Genomic DNA, 21,698 nt, shown 5'->3' on the forward strand with positions numbered 1-21,698 from the left:
GCGGGGGTCTGGCAGGATAAAAGTTTTATTTCACTTTTGGCAGAACAGATTATACCAACTGTCAGTTTGACTCCATACTTTGGTGTTGAAATGTGACCCAAAAGGCATCAGAACATGGGGGGGAACAACAAGTAAACAAACTCACCACAGTAAAACTGTTATGGATGAATGAGTGAGACGGCAGTGTAAGGCATTTTCACTTCAATAATTTAAGGCATCGATAATTGGGACGGTTAGATGTTTCCGTTTAGATACACTATATATACAAAAGTATGTGAACACCCGTTCAAATTTGTGGATTTGGCTAGTTCAGTCACACCCGTTGCTGAGCGGTGTTTAAAATTGAGCACACAACCATGCAATCTCCGTAGACAAACATTGGCACTAGAATGGCCTTACTGAAGAGCTCAGTGGCTTTTACTGTAGCACCGTCATAGGATGCCACCTTTCCAACAAGTCAGTTGGTTGAATTTCTGCCCTACTAGAGCTGCCCCGGTCAATTGTAAGCGCTGATATTGTGAAGTGGAAGCTTCTAGGAGCAACAACGGCTCAGCCGCCAAGTGGTAGGCCACACAAGTCCACAGAACGGGACTGGTGAGTGCTGAAGCATGTAAAAATCGTTTGTCCTCGGGTACAACACTCCACTCACTACCGAGTTCCAAACTTTCTCTGGAAGCAATGTCAGCACAAGAACTGTTCGTTGGGAACTTCATAAATGGGTTTCCATGGCCAAGCAGCTGCACACAAGCCTAAGATCACCATGCGCAATTGGACTCTGGAGCAGTGGAAATGCGTTCTCTGGAGTTGTAAATCACGTTTCACCATCTGGCAGTCAGACGGACGAACCAGGGTTTGGGGATGCCAGGAGAACGCTACCTGCCCGAATGCATACTGCCAACTGTAAAGTTTGGTGGAGGAGGAATAATGGTCTGGGGCTGTTTTTCATGGTTCGGGCTAGGCCCCTTAGTTCCAGTGAAGGGAAATCTTAACACTACAGCATACATTCTAGATGATTCTGTCCTTAATGGCAACAGTTTGGGGAAGCCCCTTTCCTGTTTCAGCATGACAATGCCCCTGTGCACAAAGTGACTTCCATACAGGAATGGTTTGTTGAGATCAGTGTGGAAGAACTTGACTGGCCTGCACAGAGCCCTGACTTCAACCTAGGGCTGGGCAATATATGGAGTTTCTTCGATATATTCGAGTTTATGTTTTAGCCCGATATGGAAAAGGCCTGTATTACAAGAATCGAGGTTCTGTTATAATGTTGTAACGTTTTACAAACGCAGCATCTCACTGTCTCTTCTCTGTCAGCCCAATGTCAAATCATGTCCCAATTGCGTGACAACACGTGCACAGAGGTTATCCACCAATCACAACCTTTCACAAATTGTAACCACCCAGAGAAGTGTAGCGGGGTAAACGTCTTACTGCCCCGATGATCATACGGGTGAAGAATAGCCCAGGGTTTCAAAGACTCTCTGGCATCGTGGAAGATGTGCGAAGCCCGACACGTGTGCATAACAACTGACAGCGGGAGCAACATGCTAAAAGCATTGCGCTTGAACAACTGGACCCGCCTGCAGTGCTTTGGGCACAGGCTTCACCTCGCCATCGGTAAGTGTGACATTATATAATTAAAGTGCATTCAAAAAAGTTATGTTCAGGCCAGCTGTAGGCTAATGTGTTAGTAGTTGTGTCATTTTGCCAATCCAATAGCAAATAACCACAGGCTGTTTTAATTATAACAAATTAACTAAATTAATAAATGTTCAGTCAAAATCATTATATATATATATATATACACACACACACATATATATATATACACACACACACACACACACACACATATATATATATATATACACACACACACATATATATATACACACACACACACACACATATATATACACACACACATATATATATATATATATATACACACACACACATATATATATATATATACACACACACACACACATATATATATATACACACACACACACACATATATATATATATATATACACACACACACACACACACATATATATATATATATACACACACACACACACACATATATATATATATATACACACACACACACACACACACACACATACATATATATATATATACACACACACACACATATATATATACACACACACACACACACATATATATATATATATACACACACACACATATATATATATATATACACACACACACACACATATATATATATATATACACACACACACACATATATATATATATATATACACACACACACACACACACACACATATATATATATATATATACACACACACACACATATATATATATATACACACACACACACATATATATATATATATACACACACACACACACACATATATATATATATATATACACACAAACAGCTAGTGGTCAAACATTCCTAAACAATAGAATAGATGTGTTGGTGTGTTCATTTGTTTTGCACAAATAGGCCTTGGGGCCTTGTATATTTATTTTAATAAAGAAAATTCATGTCTTGACCTTTTTTAATTTGTTTAGAGAAAAACAAGAACTCGAGATATATATTATATATATATCGTGAATCGTCCAAACCTCTGAAAAAAATCGAGATGTTACTTTTAGGCCATATCACCCAGCCCTACTTCAACCCCATCGAACACCTTTGGGATGAATTGGAACGCCGACTGCGAACCAGGCCTAATCGCCCAACGTCAGTGCCCGACCTCACTAATGCTCTTGTGGCTGAATGGAAGGAACTGCTTGCAGCAACGTTCCAACATCTAGTGGAAAGCCTACGCAGAATAGTGGAGGCTGTTATAGCCCTAGTCATAGACTGTCCCTGCTGCTACCGCAGAGACTGTGTTTGTCTATTGTTGTGACTTAGATGAAGATCAGATCAAATGTTATGACCAATTTATGCAGAAGTCCAGATAATTCCAAAGGGTTCACATACTTTTTCTTGCCACTGTACATATTACCTCGACTAACCAGTGCCCCCACACATTGACTCTGTACTGGTACCCCCTGTATATAGCCTCGCTATTGCTATTGTTATTTTACTGCTGCTGTTTTAATTATGTTATTTATTTTTTTACTTAACGTTTTTCTTAACTTCTTGTTGGTTAAGGGCTTGTAAAGTAAGCATTTCACTGCAAGGTCTACACCTGTTGTATTCGGTGCATGTGACAAATAACATTTGATTTGATAGCAGCAAAGTGGGGACCAACTCCAATTTTAATGCCCATGACTTTGGAATGAGATTTTTCAACGAGTGGGTGTCCACATACTTTTGGTCATGTAGTGTAGCTCATTCGGTCCCTTTTGGTTTGCGTGCAGCAGCTTTTCCACAAGCCCAAGCTCATGAATTAACTTGAATCCTGGTCGTCTGGTAATGCAACCAGTGATAACTGACAGCGATTGTGTGACGAGCAGTGAACTGTGTGCAGTAGAACAATCCAGTCCCTGTTGTCCCTTCGTCACTACTGGTCTTTCTTGCTCTCTGCTGGGGTGTCTGGTTCAGGTTGGCGCTCTTCGCTGCCCTCGTCTGGTAGTGAGGAGTTCTGGTCCTCTCCTTTCACACCGCGACCCTTCTTTATCTTCTTAGATGCCTCGAAGAGCTCGTTCAGGTTGAACTCACGTATGATGTTTTCCTAGATGAGAATGAGGCACACGGTTATGTGAGTGGGGACCTAAAGCCATTTCCACACTTCATCAAGTCACGCACACACACACACACACAAGCCCGCACACAGACCGATGATTCCCCACAACACACACCTCGCTGAAAGTCCAGGACACAGCTCGAAACTTATTGTCCACCATTGGACGTCTCATGACCTCCCGCCCTGACTGGAAAAGCACCAATGAAGGGAGCTGCTTGGCCAGAGGGGAGGTGCTAACCTTGTACCTGTAGAAAAATACATATTCAGTCAGCACACGACAGAAAAAAAAATCAGGCTATGGAAATAAGCAGTTCCTTATTGTCTTAAATTTAGACAGACTGACATGCAGTCTAGGGTCTTAGAATCTAAATCCAAAAATGTAATGAAGCATTCCCGTGAAAATATAGTTTGTCAGAGACACTTCCAATGTCAATAAGGGAAAGTCTTACCTCTGAACCACCTCTCCGTACCGGCCAGCATCTATCTTCCCAAACCGCAGTCCAGTACAGTTATACCTGAAAAACCGAGGAGAACAGGAGATAGCCATGTTTAGTTAACACAGCAACATTAGAGACGTGTGTTTCACTGGGATAAAAATAGAGGAGGGGTTAAATGTACACAGACAAGAGGAGATGGAGAGGGAGGAAGCAAATAAGTGAGACAGGAAGAATACTAACTTGAGGGAGAGGTCAGCAAAGACGGGGGCGAAGGACTGACACTCAGGAGCCCAGTTAGCATAGAACTCAACGATCCACGTCACGCAACTATCATGATTCAACTCCTCCTGTCCAATGGGATTAGACCAGATTACATTAGATTACCTAAATAGATCACTGGATTAGTAGTCTGGTTCCCAGGTGGGTGTCTTCTGCTACTAAAAGTACCATCATTAGCCTGGCAGGCAGGGCTACTAGAGCAGTAGAACATGGATTAGTAACATTTAAACTGCTGTAAATAACATCTCATGCTCACTTACAGTCAGTAATACTGTAATGACAGTCAGCTAACTAGGATCAACAGTCTGCAGTATGTTGTCTAATCTTCACACTCACTGCTGTCACGTCTCAATGCTTGGATTACCACACTTACATCTATGGTCTTTTCACTGAAGTACTTGATGTACTCTGGGCCCATGTAGAGTGGTGGTTTGCAGGTCATGACGAATGCTGGGATAGGATAGGAAACAGCAACATTTTTTGTATATGATACTGTAGATTAGATACACTGAATACAAATATAAACGCAATATGTAAGGTAAACATGTTTCATGAGCGGAAATCATTTTCCATACGCACAAAAAGCTTATTTCTCTCAAATGTTTTGCACAAATTTGTTTACACTGCTGTTAGTGAGCATTTCTCCTTTGCCAATATAATCCATCCACCTGACAGGTGTGGCATATCAACAAGCTGATTAAACAGCATGATCATTACACAGGTGCATCTTATACTAGGGACAATAAAAGGTCACTTAAAAATGTGCAGTTTTGTCACACAACACAATACCACAGATGTCTCAAGTTTTGAGGGAGTATGCAATTGGCATGCTGACTGCAGGATTTTCCACCAGAGCTGTTGCCAGATAATGTAATGTTAATTTCTCTATAAGCTGCCTCCAATGTCTCTTTAGAGAATTGGTAGTACTTCCAACCGGCCTCACAACCGCAGACCACGTGTAACCATGGGTGGGCCTTGTGAGAAAAACACATTCTGATTGGCTGGACTTGGCTCCCTAGTGGGTGGGCCTGGCTGCCAAGTGGATGAGCCTATGCCCTCCAAGACCCACCCATAGCTGCACCCCTGTCCAGTCATGTGAAATCCAGAGATTAGGGCCTAATGAATTGATTTAAATTGACTGATATTGTTTCATGTCACATTTATATTTTTGTTCAGTATACTTGGTATTAGCTCTAACTCCTAACCTATGCTGCCAAGATCACTCACAGGGCATAGACAGACTAGTTGGTTTCGACTAACAAAGTCAAAGTCCAACTGAAACCCTGAAGCATGCATTGTCTTGTCTTAACAAGGAGTCCAACAACTTCCTCTGGCCACTAGTTATAATGCAGAATAACTGATAGCAGTGACATTAAGGGTAGTATGACAGTATGTCAGCTCACCAATACACAGTAGGAAGTAGAGGATGCCCAGTCTGATGTCCAGCCTGAAGAAGAGGATGACGTTGGCCACCTTACTGAACATAAACAGGTTCCCTGCATGCTGCTCTATGGTGACTGGAGAATAGGAGAAAGGTTAGGGTTCATGACAGAGAGAGAGGGGGTGGGGGGGAGATAAGGGGGAGGAGTAGAGAGGGCAATAACGAGTGAACGAAATAAACAGTGCCGTTACAATCAACTGTATTCTCATGTTTACAAAACAAACAGATTGTCAAGAGCAAACCCATCCTCAGCAGATCAACATGTCCTTAACTGGTTTATAGTATGTGAGGGTTTGTAGGGCAAGTTGCCGGTGCATGTGTGTGTTCTGATGTTTACTGTTTATACTGTAAACACATGAGAGATTTTCAGTGACAACAGTGGGCTCACACCTGCCACCTGGCCAAACCTGTGTCATTCATTCAGAACTTACTGGCTCTCCTGTTCTTCATCATGACAATCGCACCGAGAAACATAAGAATCTCCACTTCTCTCTGTAAGACAGGCCCCACAATATTACATACAAAGTATTGTAAAATAAATATTTACAGTAACACCACAACCCAAAAGATTTAGCGAAACAGCGCTGCAACGCTGCCCTGATACTGACCCAGTCAAAGTCGCATGGGTTCCGGTCCTCCCGTTCAGTGTTCAGGTTTTCGCAAAGTCCCGGACACTTCCTAAGTATGAGGAATGCAGTGGACATCAATGTAGACAATATGTAATAAGGCTTGAAGAGCCATTTGTATATTTGAGGTAAGTGGTAAAAGAAAGCAATAACTCCGGTGATCAGCCCCATGTTCGCGCAGCATGCAACATAGAGAATAGAAAGAAAGGAGTTTGAGCAAAGTGACAGTAGCAAAAGCACAACCAAAGATTGCTCAACGTGAATGAACGTAACATAGAACACCTGTCTGCGCATGCGTACAATGACAAAGCAACTTTTTGTACATGTTGGCGTTCCGTAGACGGGCGTTTCTTGCAGGTTTCTAGCGCTTTGGCGGGTACCGTAAAACAAAACAAAAAAAGTTAAAACATGGAAGAAGCTGGTGAAACAACTCAGGAGGAAATTCGTCACAAAGGTGCTAAAAGTTCAGGCGATAACGTGGAGGATCAGTCTAGTAATGCTACAGGAGATGTTTCGTCTCAGTCGTCGGGTCATGGAAATGATTCTCGCCGGTCAGACGGAGCCGAACCCCGGAGGAACAGGCTATTGCTGTTCAACAAAGTAATGGAGAAGAGCCTACAGAAGTTTATATCCGATGCAAAGTAAGTAGTGTGTGAGTGATACATTTGGCTATATATTACGTTGAGCTGAACAATGTTGCACCCTTGGGGAAACTAGACAGCTAAATCTGTCTGAACCTGTCGTCAGTTTTCACAGATTTGCCCACACGTTCCATCCGTTCTACAAGAAGAACCCACAGGTGACAGAGAACATCCACAAGCAGTTCATAGAAGACCTACAGAGGACTATACAGGTTGGTCACCATCCCTTAAGTACACTTCATATGAGGGAATGTTAGACTTTTGACTCTGTGTGTGTGTGTGTGTGTGTGTGTGTGTGTGTGTGTGTGTGTGTGTGTGTGTGTGTGTGTGTGTGTGGCACTTATACAGGATGACATCAATAAACTGATCGAAGAGGGGGAGCTACAGTGCAAACTGGATGAGCTGAACAAGCTAGAAGAAGCTGCTAAGAACAGCCAAGACCCTGCATGGTTAGTCACTGTCACCATCAAAGAGGATGTTGGCCTCTTTGTTTGTCTCTATGCTGCTGTGCCTAGTGTCTTCCTCCATCTTGGATTGCCCTGTATGCCATTACATCCATTTATGTGTAAAATGTATGTGTAAAATCTGACCTTAGATCAGTGTCCAGGGCCACTTCTGTTCACCCTACTCCTCTTCATGTCCCCCAGGCGTCCCAGTGGAGTGCCTGAGCAGGACCTGTGTAGTTTTGTGACACCATACTACCTGAAGCAGGAGGCGTACCTGCGGAGGGAGCTGAAGAAGATTCTGCGAGAGAACGCTGTGCTGGCTCAGAGGGTGCAGGCAGGCAGGGAGGGCATCGCTCAGACCGAACAGCGCATCGCAACAGCTGTGGACGAGTGGAAGGTGAGCAAGATGAAGAGTCACTGCATTGGGGGACACAGAGCTGCACAGGTCCTCTGGCCTGTTAATGGAATGAGTCAGTGTCAGTTTTGGCTTTGGTTTAGCAATATTGTGTTTTGACTGTTTCTTTCTTTCTTCCTGCATCTCTAGGCACCTGCACAGACAGCTTTTGCGGAGTTCCAAGCGCTCTCTTCCTCCCTCTGCCCTCCTGCAACCTTTGATGTTTAACCCTGAGGAATGACCTGTTCTAAAGCAGAATGGATTTGACCAATTTGAATCATAACTCTAACCCTGACATGTGTAAACTGTGCATTTTTGTAACGAGTATAACAGTTATTTTATTCCAATGTCTGCCTTGCGCTTTTTGTTATTAAATAAACTCAAAATAAAAAAACGCAACACAAACACATTTGCTTTCATTTAGTAGCAACAGTACATCATTGAAGTATACAATATTCACTTTTGAAACGAACACTTTCATATCGGGGCCATTGTCAATACAATTTAACCGGCAAATATATTGCTGGTATTACGGTACTACGCCGAATATGCCACAAAGAAGTCGAGACAAGTTGTCAGACAATCGTGGCTCAATGTGTACAAAACTAAAAGTATAGGGGAGGAAATCGATGTATTTTTTAAATATATATATTAGATACTCGCAATAGACATGACGGAAATGTTTTCAAATCTGTATGGGCAAAATGAAGCTCAGGGACCTCCCGGATCATCGTCTTTGGGATTCGGACCGGGAAAGCCACCACCTCCTCTGCCGCCAAATCAAGTCACGATGGCGGCTCAGATGCCACCTCAGCACGGGGATGAGGGGCCTGCTCTACGGAAGCCGGGAGCAATGAACGAACCTTTTTATTTACTGCGAGAGCTACCAGGTAAAGTTAACATTTCAGTGTAGGCAGTACGTAATATGTTTATTCATACTTGAGTGGAATATTATTATTTGCTAGCTCCTTCTGTTATTTTCTAATATTAACTAACATGTGTGGTAGCTGGTTACTAGTCCATTCAATAGACGAATGACCTGTAAAGGGGGGCAGGCTGTAAACTGAGTTTACTCCGTTGGGTTCTCTAGAGCAGGGTTCCCCAAACTCGGTCCTGGGTCCCCCCCTTGGGTGCACGTTTTAGTTTTTGCCCTAGCACTACACAGCTGATTCAAATAACCAACTCATCATCAAGCTTTAATTATTTGAATCAGCTGTGTAGTGCTAGAGCAAAAACTAAAACGTGCACCCAAGGGGGGACCCAGGACCGAGTTTGGGGAACCCTGCTCTAGAGCTAACTGGCTACTGACTAGTAGCCCAGTGGGTAGTATATTAATTTATGGTACATTCTGTAGGCCTAGCCCAAGTGTGTGCTGTGGTCAGTATGGAATGTAATCTAATTTCTCTAGCAGATAGTGTTTATCTTTGCTTTATCAATTTGTAAGTGCACTTCCTAGTTCCTACATTAGCCATAACAAGTTACTCACTCTGGACCGTTGAATGGGACATTGACGTCTGTATGGATCTTGTTACTGTATTGACAGTGTCTTATCCTTTGTGTTTGCCCCACAGTGGGCAATGAGCTGACGGGCAACACCAACCTAATCACCCATTACAACCTGGAACACGCCTACAACAAGTTCTGTGGCAAGAAGGTTAAGGAGAAGCTCAGCAACTTCCTGCCAGAGTTACCAGGTGAACTACACACTCAGCACAGTTGCGCTGTTTACTTTGTGTGTGTTTTTGTCTGTGCATGTCAGTGATTTCTGTGGACCCATCACACTGAGTATCCCCATACCTCACACACTTGCCTCTTCTCCATTTCTCCTCTGTCTCTGTGTAATCAATGTCTCCATTTTCACTTCTCTTCTGTGCAGCAGGTAGCCTAGTGGTTAGAGCATTGGGCCAGTAACTGAAAGGTCACTGGTTCAAATACCCGAGGAGACATGGTGAAAAATCTGCCCATGTCCCCTTGAACATGTCACTTAACCCTAATTTGCTCAAGGGACACTGTACTACTATAGCTGACTTCCATTTCACTGCACCTATCCAGTCTGTGAAAATATCTTTTTGTTTTTCTCTAGGTATGATAGACTGTCCTGGCACCCAGGATGGCAGTTCGTTGCGCTCTCTGATAGAGAAGCCTCCAGTGTGTGGCAACTCCTTCAGCCCTCTGACCGGAGCCAGCCTCACCGGCTTCAGACTGCACACTGGACCTGTAAAAACACACACACACACACACACACACACACACACACACACACACACACACACACACACACACACACACAGAGAGTAACTGATTACAGGTAATCTGTTACATTACCAGACTAATTAAAAAATATATATATTATAGATACTTTTGAAAAACTAGATTACTTCTTGGACTACTTTTAAATTCAGATGGATGTTTGCGAAAAAAATAAATGAACACCTTTCTGTTTTCTCAGAGAGATTCAATTCAGCATTGAAAAAAGACACAGGTTTAAGTTTGTTCCACCTGAGTGAGTCTGGGCACAAGTCAGATACCACTATGGTGAAACACGAAATGCGTTTGATGGATCCTTTTTGTCTTCTAATACTTCTTAAGGGGAAAGTATTCCAAAAGTAACAAAGTCATCTGATTACGTTACTGAGTTTAGGTAATCTAAAAGTTACATTACTGATTACAAATTTGTGCATGTAACTGGAACGGATTATGTTTAGAAAGTAACCAACCCAACACTGCTCACACATTCTAGGGAACTTTATTAATCAACATTTGGCCGTATAATTTCTATACTGCTAACGAAGATGTGAAGATGGTATAAACTCTCTGTGTTTGTGTTCCAGCTACCAGAGCAGTACAGACTGATGCACATCCAGCCCCCAAAGAAGAAGAGCAAAAACAAGCACAAACACCACCGACCACAAGATCCCATACCGCAAGGTAACACACACGCACACACACACACCACCATCCCACATCCTTTGAAACCCTTCCTTGTGTTTTTACAGAAACCCCCTCAGACTCTGACCCCAAGAAGAAGAAGAAAAAGAGGGATGACGACCCCGATCGCAAGAAGAAAAAGAAGGACAAGAAAAAGAAGAAGGTGAGACTACTGTCCTGACCCACTATCCACCTCTTTCACTGTCGTTTGGATATAGGAGGCCTAGGGGTTAGGAGGGAGGTGATTGATTTAAAGATGAAGCCAATGGCTATGGGTTGGGACTTTTTCTATAGTGTTTGTGCCTCTTCTTGCAGAACCGCCACAGTCCGGACCACCCTGGCTTGGCTGGCTCTCAGCCCAACAGCAACAGCCTCCGATAGACCAGACAGACACCGTGTGTGTGTGTGAGGAGCAGCGTGTGAGTGTGTTTGAAGAGAATCAGGAACTGTTTGTGAGAATGTATGCAGATACGAGAGATTATGCATGTGTGAGAGAGGGAAACGCAAATGTCTGTTTGTACAGTATGTGAGTTTGTGAGAAAGGTCAAGTGTGTGGGTGGCACATTGGATGTGAGCATGGTAGAGTAATGTTGTTACAGTATGACAGACAGAAGGCCACTGTGATGTTCTGATTGAGTACAGTGCCTTCGGAAAGTATTCAAACCCTTGACCTTTTCCACATTTTGTTAGTCTTATTCTAAAATTGATTCAATAGTTTTTTTCTCTCATCAATCCACACAATAACCCATAATGACAAAGCAAAAACAGGTTTTTAGACATTTTTGATAATTTACAGTACCAGTCAAAAGTTTGGACACCTACTCATACAAGAGTTTTTCTTTATTTTTACTGTTTTCTACATTGTAGAATAATGGCAGACATCAAAACTATGAAATAACACGTGAATCATGTAGTAACCAAAAAAGTGTTACTACATTTTGTATTTGATATTTTTCAAAGTAGCCACCCTTTGCCTTGACAGATTTGCACACTCTTGGCATTCTCTCAACCAGCTCCACCTGGAATGCTTTTCCAACAGTCTTGAAGGAGTTAACGCATATGTTGAGCACTAGTTGGCTGCTTTTCCTTCACTCTGCGGTCCAACTCATCCCAAACCATCTCAATTGAGTTGAGGTCAGGTGATTGTGGAGGCCAGGTCATCTGATGCAACACACCATCACTTTCCTTCTTGGTCAAATAGCCCTTACACAGCCTGGAGATGTGTTTTGGGCCATTGTCCTGTTGAAAAAGAAATGATAGTCCCACTAAGCGTAAACTAGATGGGATGGCGTATAGCTGCAGAATGCTGTGGTAGCCATGCTGGTTAAGTGTGCCTTGAATTGTAAATATATCACAGACAGTGTCACCAGAAAAGCACCATCACACCACCACCTTCATGCTTCACGTGGGAACCACACATGCGTAGATCATTTGTTCACCTACTGCGTCTCACAAAGACACGGCGGTTAGAACCAAAAATCTCAAATTTGGACTCATCAGACTGAAGGATAGATTATCACTGGTCTAATGTCCATTGTTTGTGTTTCTTGGCCCAAGCAAGTCTCTTCTTATTGGTGTCCTTTAGTAGTGGTTTCTTTCAGGAATTTGACCATAAAGGCCTGATTCACACAGTCTCCTCTGAATAGTTGATGTTGTGATATGTCTGTTACTTGAACTCTGTGAAGCATTTATTTGGGCTGCAATTTCTGAGACTGGTAACTCTAATGAACTTATCTTCTGCAGCAGAGGTGACTCTGGGTCTTCCATTCCTGTGGCGGTCCTCATGAGAACCAGTTTCATCATAGCGTTTGATGGTTTTTGAGACTGCACTTGAAGAAACCTTCAGGGTTCTTGAAATGTTCCTGATTCACTGACCTTCATGTCTTAAAGTAATGATGGACTGTCGTTTCTTTTTGCTTATTTGAACTGTTCTTGCCATAATATGGACTTTGTCTTTTACCAAATAGCCCTATCTTCTGTACACCACCCGTACCTTGTCACAACACAACTGATTGGCTCAAACGCATTAATAAGAAGGATAGAAATTCCACAAATTAACTTTAAACAAGGCACACCTGTTAATTGAAATGCATTCCAGGTGACTACCTCATGAAGCTGGTTGAGAGAATGCCAAGAGTGGGCAAAGCTGTCATCAAGGCAAAGGGTGGCTACTTTGAAGGATCTCAAATATAAAATATATTTTGATTTAACACTTTTTTTGGTTACTACATGATTCCATATGTGTTATTTAATAGTTTTGATGTCTTCACTATTATTATACAATGTAGAAAATAGTAAAAATAAAGAAAAAACCCTTGAATAAGTAGCTGTGTCCAAACTTTTGACTTGTACTGGCTGTCTCCAGTCCACCTGGTTGTGCTGTTGCTCCAGTTTAAATGATTCTGCCTGCGGCTAGGGAATCCTGACATGTTCACCGGACGTGCTACCTTGTTGGGAACCTGCTCTTTTCGACTCTACCGCACCTGCTGTCTCGACCTCTGAATGCTCGGCTATGAAAAGCCAACTGACATTTACTCATGAGGTACTGACCTGTTGCACCCTCTGCAACCGTTGTGATTATTATCTGGCCCTGCTGGTCATTTATGAACGTTTGAACATCTTGAAGAACAATCTGGCCTCAAATGGCCATGTACTTATAATCTCCACCCGGCACAGCTAGAAGAGGACTTGCCACGTCTCAGAGCCTGGTTCCTCTCTAGGTTTCTTCCTAGGTTCCTGCCTTTTCTAGGGAGTTTTTCCTAGCAACTGTGCTTCTACATCTGCATTGTTTGCTGTTTGGGGATTTAGGCTGGGTTTCTATATAGCACTTTGTGACATCTGCTGATGTAAAAAGGGCTTTATAAATACATTTGATTACTGTATACAAAATAAAGAATGGAAATATTACATTTACATAAGTATTCAGATACTTTACTCAATACTTTGTTAAAGCACTTTTGGCAGCGATTACAGAATTGTTTATTCTTGGGTATGACGCTACAAGCTTGGCATCCCTGTATTTGGGGAGTTTCTCCCATTCTTCTCTGCAGATCCTCTCAAGCTCTGTCAGGTTGGATGGGGGGCTTTGCTGCACAGCGATTTTCCAGGTCTCTCCAGAGATGTTCGATCGGGTTCAAGTCCAGGCTCTGGCTGGGCCACTCAAGGACATTCAGAGATTTGGACCGATGCCACTCCTGCGTTGTCTTGCCTGTGTGCTTAGGGTCGTTGTCCTGTTGGAAGGTGAACATTTGCCTCCAGTCTGAGTACCTGAGCGATGTGGAGCAGGTTTTCATCAAGGATCTCTCTGTACTTTGCTCCGTTCATCTTTGCCTCGATTCTGAATAGTCTCCCAGTCCCTGCCGCTGAAAAACAACCCCACAGCATGATGCTGCCACCATGCTTCACCGTAGGGATGGTGCCAAGTTTCCTCCAGAGGTGACGCTTGGCATTCAGGCCAAAGAGTTGAATTGTGGTTTCATCAGACCAGAGAATCTTGTTTTTCATGGTCTGAGTCGCCTTTAGTTGCCTTTTGACAAACACCAAGCGGGCTGTCATGTGCCTTTTACTGAGGAGTGGCTTCCATCTGGTCACTCTACCATAATGGCCTGATTGGTGGAGTGCTGCAGAGATGGTTGTCCTTCTGGAAGGTTCTCCCATCTCCACAGAGGAACTCTAGAGCTCTGTCAGAGTGACCATCAGGTTCTTGGTCACCTCCCTGACCAAGGCCCTTCTCCCCACGATTGCTCAGTTTGGCAAGCAGCCAGCTCTAGGTTGTGTTGGTGGTTCCAAACTTCTTCCATTTATTAAGAATGATGGAGGCCACTGTGTTCTTGGGGACCTTCAATGATGCAGACATATTTTGGTACCCTTCACCAGATCTGTGCCTCAACACAATCCTGTCTCGGAGCTCTACGGACAATTCATTAGGTCACATGGCTTGGTTTTTGCTCTGACGTGCACTGTCAACTGTGGGACCTTTTATCTAGACAGGTGTGTACCTTTCCAAATCATGTCCAATCAATTGAATTTACCACAGGTGGACTCCAAGTTGTATCAACATCTCATGGATGATCAATGGAAACAGGATGCACCTGAGCTCAATTTTGAATATCATAGCATAGGGTCTGAATACTTACTTGCATAAGGTATTTATTTTTAATTTTAATACATTTGCAAACATTTCTAAAAACCTGTTTTCACGTTGTCATTATGGGGTATTGTGTGTAGATTGCTGAGGAATTTTTTATTTTATTTCATCCATTTTAGAATAAGGCTGTAACGCAACTTAATGTGGAAAAACTCAAGGGGACTGAATACTTTCCAAAGGCACTGTATATGATGAGTGTCCCTTTTTCATTTGGTTGGGATATTCTCTGACTACAAATTATATTCCAATAAACTTTGGTTATTATTGTCCATGCTGCGTTGCTGTTCTTTCTGTTGTATGGGCTTCTCCCCTATGCCTGAAAGGTTGCCTTGAGTGACATGCTGATTCAATCCTGGGCATGTGGTCTCTCATCCAGCTAAAGTGTGACTAGCGAAGTCGTGGTCAGGAAAATGCAGCGGCATGTGTTTGCAATCTGAAAACACCAATTCAACATTTTAATTTATATACGAATATTCTGCCAAGTACTCATTTGTTAGATTGTCAGGAATATCAAAGGGCACACACAGTCACAGGACAGTTTCCTACATATTTGTTTATTTATTTGATGAGACTAAAAGCTGGCTTTAGTCCCCAGATGAGAGATGACAGAAAAAAATAGCATTTCACGTCTGACACAACAAAGCTGTAAAAGGAGCGTGATCGGGAGGGGATACAATACAGTTCATCGTTATGACATATCAGCTACATGCCCCTGAGGAAAAGTGCTGTACACTTAAAAAAAATATATAGATATATTTCATATGGCTTTGCAGCCCATAGAAGTAGAACGGCTCACACATCCTTCTTCTATGTTGTAGCCACCCTCGACATGGCGTTGGTTTCCCAGGTGAAGTTTGTTACTGTCTGTCTCTGGTTTTACATTCAATTCTATGGCCGGTACAAAAACAACATATTTCAATCCCCCCTTCGTCACTATATGGTAATGATTCACATTAACAGATGCATAATACAAATGCCTCAGACTATATTGAGAAATTGCCTTTTAACATTAAAGACAGTGTTGTGTTACACATCTGTATGGGGAGTGGAGCATTACACCAGAAGTATTTGCATGAGAAAGAATCCTTGGCCCTACTTACACGGAGTTTACAAAACATTGGGAACACATTCCTTATATTGAGTTGCACTGCCCTCAGAACAGGCTCAATTCGTCGGGGCATGGACTCTACAAGGTGTCGCAAGCGTTCCACAGGGATACTGGCCCATTGTTGACTTCAATGCTTCCCACAATTGTGTTAAGTTGGTTGAATGTCCTTTGGGTGGTGGACCATTCTTGATTCACACTGGAAACTGTTGAGCGTGAAAAACCCAGCAGTGTTGCACTTCTAGACACAAACCGGTGAGCCTGGCATCTACTACCATACCCCGTTCAAAGGCACTTAAATATTTTGCCTTGCCCATTCACCCTCTGAATGGTACAAATTCTCAATTGTCTCAAGGCACCAAAATACTTCTTTAACCCGTCTCCTCCCCGTCATCTACACTGACTGAAGTGGATTTAACAGGTGACATCATAGCTTTCACCTGGACACTGTCGTGGAAAGTGTTCTTAATGTTTTGTACACTGTGTATACATGATCTCTAACCGGGTAGAGAATACAGCAAAAGCATACATAATCAGAATAGCATTTATAATTATGGCATTACAATGAAAACGTCGGCTAATAATAACACAATCCCCTTTTTAACACGTCTGCATATGAAAGGTACAGACAGTTAATACATATTTAGGTATATATATATATATATATAGTAAATACATATCGTTTTACACACAAGTTAATTCCTGGTCACAAAGCTGTAAAAGTATTTGACACATTACCATTGCATCTGTCTACTTTTCAAAATCAGTCTCAGCTTTGGATGTGAAGTGTCACACTGTTTTCATGTTTTAAAACAAAATCTTGAAATGAGAGTTCAGTGGAGAATGAACGATATGACTCCACTTCGTTAATCTTTAAACAATCTAGGCGTTGTCTTTTGTCTGTATATGTTTATATTGTTTGAAAAATAAAATGATCATACCAAAAATAAAACATCTACATATTACATGGCTAATGAGTGATAAATTGACCAATGAAAAGACAAATCTACAAACACGGTACACTCACGCAGGCACACAAATGGGTCTCGGTTGTAGAGAGCCGGTTAGGGAATAGAAGAGGTAGTTAGTGTCTCGTCAGTCAGTCTGTCTGTCTGTGAAAGAGAGTGAGCGCAAGAGCCAGCACATGCACACGCGTGTGTTCGTGTATCTGTATGCATGTTGGTTTATGCGATAAATGTTCGGAGAAAAATATGATTGCAATACAAAAAGCAATGGCATAATATTTGGTATAACTAATTGTAGCATTCTTCCTGGCTGGGTGTCTGATTTCACCCAAGCCTCATAGTACAACCTTATAACTATGCTATTCACATTTTCTTACATGTCATTTTAATACATCCTTTGTCTGTGACACAGCATATTTGACACACTATCATTGTTCTGTTTCAGTAGAAGCTGCACAATTCATATCTGAATATCGTTCTTTGGTGTTCTTTGTCAACATGGACTGAGAAATATTAAAGGAGAAACATGCCACTGAAGGGTCTTTCAAGTACCATAGAAGTCTTGGGACTAGCCACACAGCAAATAAATCATCAACAACAACAAAGATCATAACTTATCAAGATATTCCAATTCAAGCAACTCCATTGACTAGTATTTGACTTCAAGTCCTGACATGTTAGTGGATCGTGGTTGGAAGTTCTGTGGCTTAGGGCTCTATTCAATCTGCATCGCTGAAGCGATAGAAAAGTCGTGGTCATTTCCGATTGAGCCGACATACGCAGCGTTTACCGTGAATGCCGTCTCCGCCAACGTGGGAACATTGCCTTTAAAGTTTCATTTGGGCTTAAGCGTTGAACTTCCACGACACCGACTGAATAAAGCCATGAGGCAACAACAACAGCAACAGCAATAATGCTAACAATGCAAAAAAATCAAATTTACTTGACCATATTGTGGTTAGTGATTTGGTAGATACCATGAACATGATACAAATAATCCTACAGTTCCCAAAATCCTTAGCATTGCTCCAGAACCACTTCCTACGCTTACTGGATGCTGTGACCATTGCTATGGTGTTTGAGGCCGTTGGTCGCTGAGTGGTTGAGAGCCTCTCTCTCCTGGCCGGTGGCATTATTGTCCTGAGCCTCCTTCTCCTGGATCAGGTGTCTGCGATGATAGAAAAGGTATCCAGGCAACAAGAAGCCAGCCAATGAGAAGAGGATCATGCCCAGGTTGATCTGATGCGGGGACAGAGATATGGGAAGTTAGACAAGTGAGGGGTTACAAAGTCTTGTACAGTATGGGTAACTGCACTGGAAAACTGAGTGTGTGTGTGTCTCTCTCACCCAGTAGGGATCTCCGTGCAGGGATCCCACCATGACGATGAAGAGGGGCTGCTGCAGCAGGGCGATCACAGCACTGATCATCGACTGCAGCCCAATCAGAGTTCCAAAGTGGTTAGAGGGGTATCTGAGAGAGAATGGGCAATTATTTCTCAAGTCAATTTCTGTATGTAAAGATGATGACGAAGTTGAGTACTTACACAGCAGCATACAGGCCTCCACAACAGGAGTGGATGAACCCTCTGACAATGGTGTGGAGGATGAAGGTTAGGATCTACAGAGAGAGGGAGAGGGAAGGAGTGTGTTGACATTTGGATGTGGGGTAGTATGTGCATTTGTGTGTGTTTGGTAACGAATGAACGAGGAAAACGTGTGTGTGTACCTGGAGTCGCAGGTTGTCTATCAGACAGCACACTCCGAACACCAGCAGTAGCAGATTGGTGAAGATGAAGGCTCTCATGGCATTAGTGATTTTCTGGATCTTTTTGTCTCTTGTCAGCCCGTCTGCTGGTCTGAGTGGGATTGGACAGGGGACAATGAGATAAGACATCTACCCCACCTCTTACTTCCATTCAGCTTCCCCCTCCTCTCTCTTTCTCACACCTCTTCTCCGTCTCTGTGTCTTTTTTCGTCTCGTCCACACACTCCTTCATCCTCCAGTCCATAATGTAGCCAATCAGAGGACAGGTGACCAGACAGAGCAGCTGCAGGGTGCCGAAGATGGACGAGTAGAAACTCACTGGAGAGAGAAGGGAACACACATTGAGACACCCTGTGAGAAAGATCCAGCAGTATGATTTTACACTGAGGGAACAAGTCAGAACTGATTGTTCTTGCCCAGAGTTAGGCTTTTCATTTGCAAGTGAAGATAATAATAGCCGGCGTACAAGTATTAACAGAAAGAAAAAAAACTGGATCAAAACTTTAAACAAAACCCAGCAGCATGCCAACCTGTTCCCTGTCCTGTTCGACAAACAAGGAAGTGGCAGGTGCTTAAATACAAATGCTCAAAATGCAACAGCCAATGAGAACCAGTTTCACATTAGGATACTTGAATTTCAATATGCACATCCTCAGATGATAAACATGAATAACCTTAAGCAGACACATCAATAAAGGTTCTATCATTGCCTGAGCATAAATACTCTAATTTTAACGGATAAGATACTACTACATTACTGTCAATGAAAAACCTTGCGCTGGAACGCAACCCATTGGCAGGAAATGAACAGAACCCTCTTTAATCAGAGGGAAACAAGGTAACCATTTACATTTTTGAAGATTCACCTTAATGTTTCACTTGCTAAACACGATCACATTACAGAGGTAACTTCTGATTGTTACATACACGATAAGAAAGAGAACAATTTTACCGGGAGACGCTCAACAATAGGTTTCGGCGCCAAACCAATTGCCGACACTCCAAACTCAAACTCCTTAGGATATAAACTCAGCAAAAAAAGAAACGTCATCTCACTGTTAACTGCGTTCATTTTCAGTAAACTTAACATGTGTAAATATTGTATGAACATAACAAGATTCAACAACTGAGACAAACTGAACAAGTTCCACAGACGTGACTAACAGAAATTGAATAATGTGTCCCTGAACAAAGGGGTGGTCAAAATCAAAAGTAAGTCATTTCTGCTGTGGCCACCAGCTGCGTTAAGTACTGCAGTGCATCTACTCATCATGGACTGCACCAGATTTGCCAGTTATTGCTGTGAGATGTTATTCCACTCTTCCACCAAGGCACCTGCAAGTTCCCAGACATTTCTGGGGGGGGGGATGGCCCTAGCCCTCACCCTACAATCCAACAGGTCCCAGATGTGCTTAATGGGATTGAGATCCGGGCTCTTTGCTGGTCATGGCAGAACACTGACGTTCCTGTCTTGCAGGAAATTACGCACAGAACGAGCAGTATGGCTGGTGGCATTGTCATGCTGGAGGGTCATGTCAGGATGAGCCTGCAGGAAGGATACCACATGAGGGAGGAGGATGTCTTCCCTGTAACGCACAGCGTTGAGTTTGCCATGACAACAAGCTCAGTCCGATGATGCTGTGACACACCGCCCCAGACCATGACGGACCCTCCACCTCCAAATCGATCCCACTCCAGAGTACAGGCCTCGGTGTAACGCTCATTCCGTCGACGATAAACGCTAATCTGACCATCACCCCTGGTGAGACAAAACCTCGACTCGTCAGTGAAGAGCACTTTTTGCCAGTCCTGTCTGGTCCAGCGACGGTGGGTTTGTGCCCATAGGCGACGATGTTGCCGGTGATGTCTGGTGAGGACCTGCCTTACAACAGGCCAACAAGCCCTCAGTCCAGCCTCTCTCAGCCTATTGCGGACAGTCTGAGCACTGATGGAGGGATTGTGCGTTCCTGGTGTAACTCGGGCAGTTGTTGCCATCCAGTACCTGTCCTGCAGGTGTGATGTTCGGCTGTACCGATCCTGTGCAGGTGTTGTTACACGTGGTCTGCCACCGCGAGGACAATCAGCTATCTGTTCTGTCTCCCTGTAGTGCTGTCTTAGGCCGTACGGACATTGCAATTTATTGCCCTGGCCACATCTGCAGTCCTCATGCCTCCTTGCAGCATGCCTAAGGCACATTCACGCAGATGAGCAGGGACCCTGGGCGTCTTTCTTTTTGTGTTTGAATTGATTCTCATTCACCATAAATCATTGTCAGTGTCTGGTTATTCATAATATCTTTAGATCAAGTGATGGAGGACATGGGATGATCATCACACACACACACACACACACACACACACACACACACACACACACACACACACACCTCCACACACACACACACACACACGACAAGGAAACGCGCTTCTTTCACCAGGAGACATCTCACCTTTCTCCTCTGCCTCGACGATCAAAACAGAAGCTAAGGAAAGAAAGGACAGGACAACTTTATTAGAACACATTTACATGGAGGGAATCATGATAGTGTGTTGGTTTGTCAGTTGACTGTCACGGTCTGGTTTGTCAGTTGACTGTCAGTTAGTTTGGTTTGTCAGTTGACTTACACGGTCTGGTTTGTCAGTTGACCATCACGGTCTGGTTTGTCAGTTGACTGTCAGTTAGTTTGGTTTGTCAGTTGACTGTCAGGTCCTGGTTTGTCAGTTGACTGACACGGTCTGGTTTGTCAGTTGACTGTCACGTCCTGGTTTGTCAGTTGACTGTCAAGGTCTGGTTTGTCAGTTGACTGTCAGTTCGTTT

The 21,698-nt window shown here is 43.1% G+C and overlaps 4 protein-coding genes across 5 annotated transcripts in view; 2 read left to right on the forward strand and 2 right to left on the reverse strand.

Annotated features, from left to right (window-relative positions):
- Positions 1 to 7: 7 nt before the first annotated feature.
- Positions 8 to 6,769, reverse strand: LOC106604663 (thioredoxin-related transmembrane protein 2-B). The gene is made up of 8 exons (XM_014199542.3): positions 6,473 to 6,769; positions 6,296 to 6,356; positions 5,827 to 5,940; positions 4,797 to 4,873; positions 4,385 to 4,491; positions 4,157 to 4,222; positions 3,823 to 3,952; positions 8 to 3,695 (listed from the first exon to the last, which is right to left on the reverse strand). Exons 1-8 carry the CDS (start codon positions 6,659 to 6,661, stop codon positions 3,525 to 3,527), a joined length of 915 nt encoding a protein of 304 aa, XP_014055017.3. The 5' UTR covers positions 6,662 to 6,769; the 3' UTR covers positions 8 to 3,524.
- Positions 6,770 to 6,843: 74 nt separating this feature from the next.
- Positions 6,844 to 8,353, forward strand: pmf1 (polyamine modulated factor 1). Its single transcript, NM_001146599.2, is given in 5 exon segments — positions 6,844 to 7,131; positions 7,238 to 7,343; positions 7,480 to 7,580; positions 7,779 to 7,974; positions 8,122 to 8,353. Coding segments are annotated over 5 exon segments (714 nt in total). The 5' UTR covers positions 6,844 to 6,898; the 3' UTR covers positions 8,200 to 8,353.
- A 145-nt stretch (positions 8,354 to 8,498) lies between these two features.
- med19a (mediator complex subunit 19a) lies at positions 8,499 to 15,315 on the forward strand. The gene is made up of 6 exons (XM_014199544.3): positions 8,499 to 8,861; positions 9,543 to 9,665; positions 10,055 to 10,188; positions 10,803 to 10,899; positions 10,968 to 11,062; positions 11,215 to 15,315. The coding sequence occupies exons 1-6, from the start codon at positions 8,642 to 8,644 to the stop codon at positions 11,278 to 11,280; spliced, it is 735 nt and encodes a 244-aa protein (XP_014055019.1). The 5' UTR covers positions 8,499 to 8,641; the 3' UTR covers positions 11,281 to 15,315.
- Positions 15,316 to 15,580: 265 nt separating this feature from the next.
- Positions 15,581 to 21,698, reverse strand: part of slc43a1a (solute carrier family 43 member 1a) — a 33,737-nt gene continuing 27,619 nt past the window's right edge. For both annotated transcript variants that reach the window (XM_014199546.3, XM_014199545.3), the window contains exons 10-15: positions 21,331 to 21,363; positions 19,064 to 19,199; positions 18,843 to 18,972; positions 18,661 to 18,734; positions 18,464 to 18,587; positions 15,581 to 18,355 (exon numbers count right to left, since the gene is read on the reverse strand). In XM_014199546.3, coding sequence (XP_014055021.2) covers positions 18,164 to 18,355; positions 18,464 to 18,587; positions 18,661 to 18,734; positions 18,843 to 18,972; positions 19,064 to 19,199; positions 21,331 to 21,363 — 689 coding nt within the window. In that variant the 3' untranslated portion in view covers positions 15,581 to 18,163. The remainder of the gene's footprint in view (positions 18,356 to 18,463; positions 18,588 to 18,660; positions 18,735 to 18,842; positions 18,973 to 19,063; positions 19,200 to 21,330; positions 21,364 to 21,698) is intronic.

The sequence above is a fragment of the Salmo salar genome, chromosome 05, assembly GCF_965601325.2.
Source record: "Salmo salar chromosome 05, fSalSal1, whole genome shotgun sequence".
NCBI lineage: Eukaryota > Metazoa > Chordata > Actinopteri > Salmoniformes > Salmonidae > Salmo > Salmo salar.

Coding starts and splice junctions, on each gene's coding strand:
- LOC106604663 (XM_014199542.3), bottom strand. CDS start 6,661: ATGGGGCTGATCACCGGAGTTATTGCTTTCTTTTACCACTTACCTCAA. Junction 6,357..6,472: donor ACCCATGCGACTTTGACTGG/GTCAGTATCAGG, acceptor CCTGTCTTACAG/AGAGAAGTGGAGATTCTTAT. Junction 3,953..4,156: donor TACGGAGAGGTGGTTCAGAG/GTAAGACTTTCC, acceptor ATTTTTCTACAG/GTACAAGGTTAGCACCTCCC.
- med19a (XM_014199544.3), top strand. CDS start 8,642: ATGACGGAAATGTTTTCAAATCTGTATGGGCAAAATGAAGCTCAGGGA. Junction 8,862..9,542: donor TTTACTGCGAGAGCTACCAG/GTAAAGTTAACA, acceptor TTTGCCCCACAG/TGGGCAATGAGCTGACGGGC. Junction 10,189..10,802: donor TCAGACTGCACACTGGACCT/GTAAAAACACAC, acceptor TTTGTGTTCCAG/CTACCAGAGCAGTACAGACT.